This window comes from Alosa pseudoharengus, unplaced genomic scaffold, assembly GCF_046254945.1.
Source record: "Alosa pseudoharengus isolate Yale_2024_CS ecotype anadromous, Long Island Sound unplaced genomic scaffold, YU_APseudo_1.1 YU_APseudo_1.1_scf_13, whole genome shotgun sequence".
Taxonomy (NCBI): Eukaryota; Metazoa; Chordata; class Actinopteri; order Clupeiformes; family Clupeidae; genus Alosa; species Alosa pseudoharengus.
Genome location: NW_027468598.1, coordinates 31,950,236 through 31,962,293, shown reverse-complemented (window position 1 = coordinate 31,962,293; position 12,058 = coordinate 31,950,236). Strand labels below are relative to the sequence as shown.

The 12,058-nt window shown below is 46.6% G+C and overlaps 1 protein-coding gene across 3 annotated transcripts in view; it reads right to left on the bottom strand.

Moving 5' to 3' along the window:
• Positions 1 to 11,295, bottom strand: part of tnfrsf19 (tumor necrosis factor receptor superfamily, member 19) — a 29,038-nt gene extending 17,743 nt beyond the window's left edge. For 2 of the 3 annotated variants that reach the window (XR_012986583.1, XM_076282843.1), the window contains exons 1-3: positions 10,539 to 11,295; positions 8,917 to 9,008; positions 7,823 to 7,933 (exon numbers count right to left, since the gene is read on the bottom strand). Coding sequence is in view for 2 of the 3 variants with exons in the window: in XM_076282843.1 (XP_076138958.1) it covers positions 7,823 to 7,933; positions 8,917 to 8,988 (183 nt within the window). In the remaining variant the exon portion in view is untranslated. The remainder of the gene's footprint in view (positions 1 to 7,822; positions 7,934 to 8,916; positions 9,009 to 10,538) is intronic. The other variant, XM_076282844.1, reaches the window with a different exon arrangement.
• Between the last annotated feature and the right edge of the window lie 763 nt (positions 11,296 to 12,058).

Below are 12,058 nucleotides of genomic sequence, written 5' to 3'. Positions count from 1 at the left end.
AGAAGTTTTTTTTCTCCCCCCCCCTTTACTTTGGAATGTGTGCACCTCAAGAGGTCCAAATACCCCCAAAAGCATCTGAATAAATAGACCTCACTCTTTTCAACTGAAATACTGGCCCTCTCACTTCAATACAGACCTAAACCTGTGGGCTCATCATGCTAGTGTGAGAGCTTTTTGGTGAAAGGTTTGTATGTTTTAGTTCCTTTTGCTGAGACCAACCCTGTTCTTTGCTTCATATGTCGTGATAATGCATTATGCATGTCACATACTAACATATTTCCATAACGTAGGACACCGGTGGCTGCTTTCTCTTAGTTCAAAACCACAAAAAGCGACATCTCAGCCAACAGCCATCCAGCAATGCATCATGGGTAGACGGTGTAAAGACACTCTGCACCACCGGTGGTTGAGGTAGCCGTGATATCAAGTTCAGGCTCGCTCTGAACCCCCTCCAATACTCCAATACTCAGACAATGGAGGACAACACCCAACGCATTGTTCCCTCAACACAGCGATGTTTCCCGTAAAGAGACAACACAGGCCTGGGATCAGGTCTCCTGCTCGCTCAGATGCCCGGGGGGGGGGGGAGGGGGGGGGGGCGAGGGTAAAGTGTGCGACCTGCCGAAAAACGAGAAACGCTGTTCTCTACACTGTTAAGATGCACACACACAGAGAAAAAAAAAAGCAAGAGAAAGATTCCAGAAGGCTGCAGCCTTTTGTGTAAGAAATGGGATATGGAATTAGACGTTAACAATGCTGGTCTGTCAGCGATATGTAATCATACTCCGCACACCAAGACCCCGCCATTCCAGGACAACAGAAAATTTGTTGAACATGTTCCAAAAATGGGGTACACCCTTGAGGAAGTCTCTCTCTCTCAAGAGATCTCTATGTCACACACACCACAGCATACAACAAGACCTTTTCCCATATCATATCATATAATCTAATGTATGGAAAAATGCAGACATTTAGTGATGTAGACATTATCTAAGAGAGAGAAAGAGAGAGTGGGAGAGAGGGGGGGGGGTTGGGAGAGAGAGATGTACACACAAAGAGAGAGTGCAAGACAGGGAAAAGAGAGAGAGAGACAAACAGACTCAGACAGAGAAAGAGACAGAGGGACACAGAGAGAGAGAGAGAGAGAGAGAGAGAGCGCAGGAATGACATCACATCAGTGTATTGTCTGGTGCAGCTGCTGCCGCCGCCACCGTGTGAGTGCCGCTACCACGGTACATTCCACCGCCGTCGCACAGATGGATTATGGGAGCTCATATATCATTAGTTTGAAGGTCAGCTTCAAACAGGACGCCTCTCTCCTCGCCTGGGTACTGTTTCACGGCCTGGGCACACACACTCACGCTCACACACACACACATGCACGCAGATACACCCACACACTGACAGATGCATGTACACACACACACACACACTTTCAGGGCACTGTTAGATTATGTGAGCTAAGATGCTGTAATGTGGACTGGTGGGTGAGAGCTTATGACAGAGTCAATGTTTGAAAGACAATACTGTGAGTGTGTATGTGTGTGTGTGTGTGTGTGCGTGCGTGCGTGCGTGCGTGCGTGCGTGCGTGCGCAATGTCTGTGATTAATACACCGTGGTGAAGTCTAAATGTTTGTAAGTGTTCCAAGTTTTTGTGTGGTTAAGTAGGAGTTGGAACGACAGATAAAAAAGAAAAGAGAGAGAGGAGAGAAAGAGAGAGAGAAAGAAAGAGACAGCGACAGAGAGAGAGACAGAGAGAGATAGTGCCAAGAGTTCTTTAGTCACTTTCTGCACAAGAGGCAGTGGAGGAGAGAAGAAGGGTGAAAAGAGGGGGAGAGGAGTAAAGAGGAGAGGAGAGGGGGAGAAAGGAGGAGAGGAGAAGAGGGGAAGGAAATGAGAGCACTGTAGAAGAGGAGACCAGAAGAAAAAGGAATGAGAAAAAGAAGAGAAGAGAAGAGGAACGAGTGACAGCTCACACCAAATACACAAGTAGGACAGCAACCCCCAGAGCCAAGGGATGGTGGATGAGAAGAAAGACAGGAGATATGAAGGGGAGTGAGGAGAAGATAAAAGGGTTGAAAGAAAGAAAGAACGAAATGAGAAAAGGAAAAGATACAAGGAGAGGAAGAGATAATAAAGTGCAGATAAGGGGAGAAGATGGCTAAAGATGGTTCTGGTGGACCGCAAGCTCTGTGTAACTTAAAGTGTGTGTGTGTGTGTGTGTGTGTGTGTGTGTGTGTATACCAGACAAACACATGCTCAGTTGGATTCTGTCATTATGTATCTCCCAAACTACGAATAGCTTCCTCTGAGACAGCGAATAATACTGTATGTGCGATTCGTGATGCCATACTGTGTGACGTGTTCTCTTGACCTCTGTTATTGTCTCGACTCTTCAGCCTACCGCATGTTTTGTCCTCCCCTTGGAGGTGGCGTTACAGTCGGCCTCAGCTGAATGAGCTCCGTGGGGTCGGATAAGCCTGCGTATCGGCCAGAGACAGCGATCTCGTCTCAGTCGGAGCAAGCTCAGACATCGGCACGCGTCGCTCCCCGCGCCCTTTGGGTTGTTTTCTGTCCTCTCCCTGGACGCCAAGCATAACAGCGGCAGGGTAAGGAGAGGACAGCGCGGGGTGAGATAACGCTCCGGCGTGTTCAGACACACTCCGCAGTCTCCGAGATTAGCCCAGACTCCCCACGACGGGGCGGCCCTGGGAACGGCTGCCACAGGGACTCACGCGGCTCAGGGCCGCGTCTGGCCCAGAGGGACCACAGCGGATCAGATCTGGATCATTGCTGTTCCTGTGTGTGTGCGCGTGTGTGTGTGTGTGAATGTGTGAGTGTGTTTGTGTTCCTCACGCACCAAAGGTTATGCATCCACATAATTTTTACTTCAGATAAAGTTCAACTTCAGAAAAAGTTGAACAAGTGTGTGTGTGTGTGTTTGTTTGAGTTTGTTTGTGTGTGTGTGTGTGTGTGTGTGTGTGTGTGTGTGTCTGTGTGTTACATGCTACATTCAAAATTTATATCACCATATTCCCATATTCCCAGCACCTCTTTCTGCAAATGAGACTAAAAGATGAGTGGAGACACATGTCTCCTGCCTCTAGCACATCTTACATCCAAACGCCTCAGAAACGCTTCAATAACGTTAGCCAAACACCTCAGAAATGTTTCAATAACACTAGCCAAATGCCTCAGAAAAGCTTCAATAACGTTAGCCAAACACGAACATCTTACAATCCGAACGCCTCAGAAACGTTTCAATAACGTTAACCAAACACGCACATCTTACATCCAAACGCCTCAGAAACGCTTCAAACGCATTAGCCATACAGAAGCCAAACAACCTCACAACAACAACGTTGTGCTTATATTAAGGACTAATACAGGTTTGCTTTACTTACAAAGGTATCAGAAACCAAGCTTTTTAATCCCAAACAAGTTGTATAAGAATGTCAGATAGTCAGGTATGAAGGGATTATGTGCTGTTGTCATTTGAGATGTGTTTTCATTTTTGCAGAGGTTTAGCCTTGACCCTCAATAATGGTTTAAAAGATGGGATATCTAGAGCTTGAGCCTCACCCTCACACACACACACACACACACACACACACACACATCTGAATTACATTTAAACAAGATAGTAATACCCTTCCCAGGGTTGTTTATGAAAGCCCTTTTGTGATGCAAGCTTAATCTGCAAATGTGGGGAGCGAGTGAGTGATTTAAGACACAGCCATAACACCCAAGACAAGCAGACACAGCCATAACACCCAAGACAAGCAGACACAGCCATGACACCCAAGACAAGCAGACACAGCCATGACACCCAAGACAAGCAGACACAGCCATGACACCCAAGACAAGCAGACACAGCCATAACACCCAAGACAAGCAGACACAGCCATAACACCCAAGACAAGCAGACACAGCCATAACACCCAAGACAAGCAGACACAGCCATAACACCCAAGACAAGCAGACACAGCCATAACACCCAAGACAAGCAGACACAGCCATAACACCCAAGACAAGCAGACACAGCCATAACACCCAAGACAAGCAGACACAGCCATAACACCCAAGACAAGCAGACACAGCCATGACACCCAAGACAAGCAGACACAGCCATGACACCCAAGACAAGCAGACACAGCCATGACACCCAAGACAAGCAGACACAGCCATGACACCCAAGACAAGCAGACACAGCCATAACACCCAAGACAAGCAGACACAGCCATAACACCCAAGACAAGCAGACACAGCCATGACACCCAAGACAAGCAGACACAGCCATAACACCCAAGACAAGCAGACACAGCCATAACACCCAAGACAAGCAGACACAGCCATAACACCCAAGACAAGCAGACACAGCCATGACACCCAAGACAAGCAGACACAGCCATAACACCCAAGACAAGCAGACACAGCCATAACACCCAAGACAAGCAGACACAGCCATGACACCCAAGACAAGCAGACACAGCCATGACACCCAAGACAAGCAGACACAGCCATGACACCCAAGACAAGCAGACACAGCCATGACACCCAAGACAAGCAGACACAGCCATGACACCCAAGACAAGCAGACACAGCCATAACACCCAAGACAAGCAGACACAGCCATAACACCCAAGACAAGCAGACACAGCCATAACACCCAAGACAAGCAGACACAGCCATGACACCCAAGACAAGCAGACACAGCCATAACACCCAAGACAAGCAGGGTCAGCCATGACACCCAAGACAAGCAGGCACAGCCATAACACCCAAGACAAGCAGGCACAGCCATGACACCCAAGACAAGCAGACACAGCCATGACACCCAAGACAAGCAGACACAGCCATGACACCCAAGACAAGCAGACACAGCCATGACACCCAAGACAAGCAGACACAGCCATAACACCCAAGACAAGCAGACACAGCCATAACACCCAAGACAAGCAGACACAGCCATGACACCCAAGACAAGCAGACACAGCCATAACACCCAAGACAAGCAGGGTCAGCCATGACACCCAAGACAAGCAGACACAGCCATAACACCCAAGACAAGCAGGCACAGCCATAACACCCAAGACAAGCAGACACAGCCATAACACCCAAGACAAGCAGACACAGCCATAACACCCAAGACAAGCAGACACAGCCATGACACCCAAGACAAGCAGACACAGCCATAACACCCAAGACAAGCAGGCACAGCCATAACACCCAAGACAAGCAGGGTCAGCGTGCGCTTTTCTCTCACAGGTGCACACCATCTTCCAGATCATTGTTCAATGACGCAAACCAAAGAAGAAGAAAAACAGACACACACACACACACACACACACACACTCACACAGACACTCACACACACACTCACACACACACACACACACACACACACATACACACACACACACACACACACACACACTCACACAGACACTCACACACACACTCACACACACACACACACACACACACACACACACACACACACACACAGTGCTCGGCATGTTGCCATCGCACTCAAAAACGTAAATCACACATTCGCACATCACACTGAAAGACGTCAAGGCAATTATTACAGACACAATTACATATAGGGCGTGTGTGTGTGTGTGTGTGTGTGTGTGTGTGTGTCTGTGTGTGTGTCTGTGTGTCTGTGTGTGCCTGTGTGTGTGAGAGAGAGAGGGAGAGACAGAGAAAGAGAGTATGTGTGTGTATTTGAGTGTGTCTGTGTGTACGGGTGTGTGTTTGTATAAGCCTCTGTGTGTGCATGCTTGTGTGTGTGTGTGTGTGTGTGTATTCTCCACCCCAACGCATACTTAATTTGTACCCTAACAGCTCCCTTACTTGTCTGGGTGTCCAACACACACACACACACTCTGCGACCCAGAGTCCATACCTGTGCAGTGAAACCAAACCAGGCCTGCTGGGGTGATTCACACACAGAGTATTTTCTAGACTCTTCTGCTGTAGGTTTGCGGAGAGAGATAAGGATTAGTCAAAGCAGGGCTTCCTTTCATACAAACCAAATGCCTCCACTATCTAGTAAATGTCTTTTTTCCAACTGTTGATGGGGGGGGGGGGGGGGCTTTTGATCGGAAGTGGTGGTGGTGGGGGGGGTCTTTGGCAGGCCACTGTGGAGGAAACAGACAATCCCTGATGTCTCACTGCAGACGGTTTTCTCCTCATTCTCTTTCCCCCTCTTCTCCTCTCGTCTCTTCTCTTTTCTTCTCCTCTCGTCTTCCTTTGTCTTCTCTTGTCCTCCCTTCTCTCCTCTCTTTCCCTCCCTCCGCGCACAAACACTTCAATGTTAAAGGAAGCCAATTATTGACCATGACTTCAGGCCTTTCAGCATTCATTGACCGAGAGAACACAAAAGAGAAGAAGGAGAGGGAGCGAGCCCTCCCTATAAGACGCAGTGGAGCGTATCGCCCATAAGAGCGTGCAGTGTGCACTAACATAAAAGGCAGCCTACCAAGGCCTAATGGAGGCGCATGTGCTCCACACATGTTTGCCAGCTTTTAGCACCGAGCAGAGCCAACACCCCCCACCCCCACACCACCAGCACCCCCCCCCAATCCCCCACCCCTTCCTTGCCTACAGCTAGCTCACCTGAACAGCATGTACGTATGTATGTAGGTGGCCTTAATGGGCTGCATGTTTCTCAAATCAACCTCTGGTAAGTACCCTCCAAAGAGCACTCCGGCTGGGGCGGAAGGCGTCATAAAGTGAACCCACAGCCTACGGACATGTCCGCACTAGGGAGACAATATCATAAAAATGGAATTTAGAGATGGGAATCGGGGGGGGGGGGGGGGAGGGTAGTGGGGGTGGTGGTTTGTACTGGGGGGGGGGGGGGGGTTATGTTGCATAGTTGAGGGTCGGAGGGTGAAGGTCTAAGTGATCAAAGCATTGCCAGACAACTGCTGCCGAGACGTGGCAACTCACAAGCCTTTTTTCAGCTCGTGAAAGAAGGGAAGTCATTAATAATTGGACCAGACAAGCCATTCTAAACATCGGCATCTATTGTGTGTTAAGAACAAAGGTGCGCTATTTGCCTGCCTTTTTTGGCTCTCAAATAGGTCTTATCTTGTTCTGGGAGGAAGTCAGAAATATTTAAGAAAATATTTTTCCTATTTTTTTAATCCTGAAGTGGCGGCAGCAGCAAATTTATTAGCCTGTAACTTTTTTTTACCCCTCTGGCTGGAAAGGGGGAGACCGCTTGGAAATAAACAGAACATCAAACACTCCCACTGATCCCTATCAGGTTTGAAGTATTGCGAAGCCGTCTTGTGAGCCGGCCTTTTCGTCTTAGGGAGACGGTCTCGGCGGAGCTCCACTCCATCTGCTCCGTGCGTGTGAGGAATCAAAGCCAAACAAACGCAGGACATAGAGCGACTCGGCCCAAACAAGCACAACAACAAATGTATCAAAGAGTCGGCGGGGAAAAAAAAGGCTGACTGAGCCAAACAAACGGACCAGAACAAGAATATGAACGCCACGGGGCAGCGCACATGAGAGGCAGCTGAGAGTGGGTAAATCGGCCTGTTGCTCAACCCCAGAACTAATGGAGTAAAGAACAGAGAAAACAAACTCTATCTATCATAGATAGTTTATAACCCAGTCGCATTAAAGGGGTGATACGCTACTGTTAAATGACACCAATACAGCACAGTGCACAGCACAATGTAGCAACACTACATCGTGAACTACAGTGAGGCGGCAATAAAGGTGAGTGTGTGTGTGTGTGTGTGTGTGTGTGTGTCTGTGTGTGTTTGTGTGTGTGTGAGTAAGGGACTGATGGCCAGACCTTGGACAGTTCTTCTCCGGCGTTGCACTGCTTGCAGGGCATGCAGTTGCCGAGGCGATCCTTGTACTCCTGTTCTCTGCACTCCCGAGTCTCCTCTGTCAGTACGGGAACCTGAGAGGGACATCAAATCTCATGAGCGATGGTGTGGGATTCCTGCGTTTCATCGCTGCACAGAACAGCCTGGACACGTTCCAGACAGAATGGATGAACACGCAGAACATAAGCACACTGTTCCAACATACACACCAAACACCCTCAACATACATACAAACACACACACACACACACACACACACACACACACACCAAACACCCTCAACATACAAACACACACACACACCACAAACACACACACACACACACACACACACACACACACACACACACACACACACACACACACACACACACCAAACACCTTCAACATACAAACACACACACACACCACAAACACGCAACATACAAACACACACACACACCAAACACCCTGAACATACAAACACACACACACCACACACACACTCACACCATACACTCAACATACAAACACACACACACACACCAGCCAACCAAGTTCACACACACATAGAGCCATACACAGATATGTGTCCCCCAACTCTCCAGATATGTGCCCTCCCCTCCACGACCCATACCAAAGTCACCTATCGCCAGCCAAAGTCGCCTGTCTGAAATATCTGTCACTATAAACGCAACAAATGGCTGTCATGTCACCGTAGAAATTAACCGACATAGAGGACATGTCTGTCTGTAGTTCACCCCCGAGAGCTGTCTGTGGGTCAGCCTGTGAGAAGAGGGCATGTGCCCTTTTCAGAGCCAGGCTTCACAACATGAGGGAGCGGAGACTAAGGGGGGGGGGGGGGGACTAAGCCCACCAAGCCTGGGCTCATGTTCTATATGCCAGCCACAAGTATACGGGAAGGAGAAAGCCCTACTCCACGGCACACTGTAGTTAATGTAGTACATTGGCCCTGTTTTGCCTGATGAAGAGTATTTTTTCTGGTTGGGGGCCGCAAGCTTAAACTCCAGTGTGTGGACAGTCCTCTTCATGAGTTTGAGGCGGAGGGGGGGCTCACCATGGAGGAATGCAGAAGCAACAGCAGCTTCAGGATCAGGAGCCAGGTGTGTTCGCCGAGGGAAGCAGCCATCCTGACCGACCCCTCTCTGGCTGCAAATCAAACACAGACAACAACAAAAAGTCTCACACTGGCAAACAAAAAGCATTATAAAAACATTTGTATATTATCATTTTGATTAAACAGCAAAGGTCTTATGCTGCTTTTAGGGAAATATTCAGTTGTGTATAAGGGGCTTTGGGGTTGGTAAGCACACTCTAACATTTGCTCCATAGAACACTAAAGGAGCTAGACATTTCCAAAGAAAATAAAAGATGGGTATGTGCACACAGTACAATAAAATATAATATATATATTATTTTTTATTATTATTATTTCACTGACTTATTGTTATGTATAGCATAATATGTTTGTGACAATATAAACATGTTCATTGCTTCGTGACATATTTTATATTTAACCTACCATGCTATCTGCAGAAGTCATTTCGTCTAAACTTACATGTGGTCAGCTGAATAGGCAACTTATTACTTATTACGTATGCATGGCCCCGTTTCTGTCAATGGGTTCCCGTGAGTTATGGGTCTGACTTCTGCTGGAGGTATCAATTATGTTCATGGAATGGATTTGAACTCTCTCTCACCGAAAAGGTTAGTCCATCTACATGTCATTATTAGCTTACCTCACTCTTTAAGTGGACCATTACGCAGTCAGAGGAAAAACCTATGCCTTATCCAGATCGTAATCTTTAAAGAGGCTGACGAACCCTTTCCATCTCAGCAGCAGCCCATTTTAATTAAGCCCATTTTGCCAACAAAGCCTGTTGTTCTCAAACTGCTCTGAGTAAGAGTCCGCGTAATTTACTACTTGCATCGCAGATATATGGACAATTCAGATGCAAAGTTGATTTGAAACTGTATCGCTTTTCAAGTTTTTTTTTTTTTTTTGCAGTGCATACTTGTTGCTGGCCCGGCACTTCAAAGGCGAAGTTAACGACTTGATATTGTTTCTACATGTCCTCCCAGTACTCATCGATTCTTTGCGTTTAAATGTCAACCAATCCGTACCGCCACACAGTATTTAGCCTATAACGTAACTTTATAGTGTTGTTCAGTTATAATTGCTTGAATATGCGTAACCATTCTATAAAAGCCTAATGCTTGATGGTTTGCACAAATCGACTGCGCTAAAACGCCCATACAAGTGTTTGTTTACAATAATTTATGATACCCAACTTAAGATGGAAAAAATTAAATATGAGTGTCTATCAGTTGGCACTTACAACCAGGCTAAGGTAAAACAGGAGTGCAATTAATAATTATCAAATCCAATGAAGTTGCCAAACGAAGTAGCCCGGTTCAGCATAGAAAATGTAGAGCTCATATAAATATGATTGTGCAAAAAGAGACAAACTTTCCCTTGAAATGTGTGGTAGCCTATGGGAGCTATTCCAGGGGAGTGTTTGTTAACTTAAACAATGTGATTTAACAGCATTGCATTGAAGAATTATCTAGATCTTAAAGAGTCGTGCATTTTCAGCAAGGAGAAGGTTACTTCAAATCATTAGCCTAAGTCATGACAACTGTCAAACTCAGGGACTATTGTAGGGGTTCTTGTCTTACCGGTTTGTTTTATAAGCCCGGACTTCTCTCTTTTGACCTCCACTCTAAATATAAACGTTTTTGTTTATCTTCAAAGTTCTCTTCTTTGTTTATTCCCGCATCGCCCCGCAGAGTCGTTTCACTTGCCGTCCGTCCAGTCTATCGGTCTCCGCAGCTCTGGACAATCCCCTAAAAATGAGGACAAAGTCAGCGCCGAGATCAAAGGCAGGGATGGCTGCGATCTCACGCTTGTAATCTGATCTCCGATCAGCATGTAGGTCTCTACATCAAAGCGCAGTCAAGTTCGCCAACACTCTCGTCACAAAAAACAAAACAAACAGGTTAAACCGAAAATTATTACAGTAGTCTAAATTGGTGTTTCTTTTGCAGGCTGTTTAGCTGTAACACACGCGAAATCTGCAGTCAAATTGGACGATTGATGTTCAGTGCTCCGTTCAACAGGAAAAAGATCCGCCTTACTTCCACCATCGTCCGCTCTTCAGTGTTCCCCGGGCGGTTTGCTGCGTTCGGGAGGCCCGCTGTTTGATGCGAGCTCGTGGGGCCGCGGTTGAACGCCCAGCGCTTCCCTCTGAACAGCCTTTCATCTTTCAACCAGCAGCAGACGCCTCTACGTCACTCCATGGCCTGGGATTGGATGAAACGGCTGTCTGCAACCTTGGAGAGAAACTTTGTTTCGGTTTTTATCAGTGCTAGTGCAAGTCCTTACAATATGATATACGGAAGGTAGTCATTGCATTGGGCTCATTGTGTTTTCATAAAGGTTTCAGACTATTATGCAAATGTATCAAGGCCTACGCACATTTGAAGTAGACTAAGTATGAATCAATCATGTAGGCTATAACTTTTTTTGTACGCTTGAGTTGAAACACACAAACTCATGCTGTGCACATATGATAGTATTATTTTGATATTCCATGACCCTTTGAATTATTTAATATTCACGTTATAGGCCTAATCGTTGGAAATCATGAAGAGCATGTCCAGGCATGCCTACTTCGGTAGCCTTGAATCAGTGGACTTACGCCCTATGGGTAAAATATTCTCAGTAGGGTCGTAGTAGGCTTTGGTCTGTTACAGGATATAGCTCAAACCGTGAGCAATATAAGTTGCAACGTCTAGCCAACACTAGCCGACTTTAAAATGTACTCTGTTGAACACGCACTGGTTGATTCAAATTAATTTCAGAGAGCAAAAAAGTAATTTGGGTAGGCAGGCAGGCAAGCTTATAGTGAAACTAATAATTGATAATGATTGTTAATGAAAGTTCATATGTAACCAATGTGATATGAGTGGGTTGCCTAGCATATAGCCTACTATATAATCTCATTGGCAGTTCTGGCTCTTCTACTTTACTCACATATACTGCATTTGACTTTTGATATCCTGAGACCGTGCGGCAAATGATTGTCCGATGTTACCATCTAGCGGTTTCAGACAAGAATTGCTCATATGTTTTGGCAGTGATTGAGATACAAAATCCTATGTGAAACAATGTCAGCAACCTCAGATATATGGTTTTG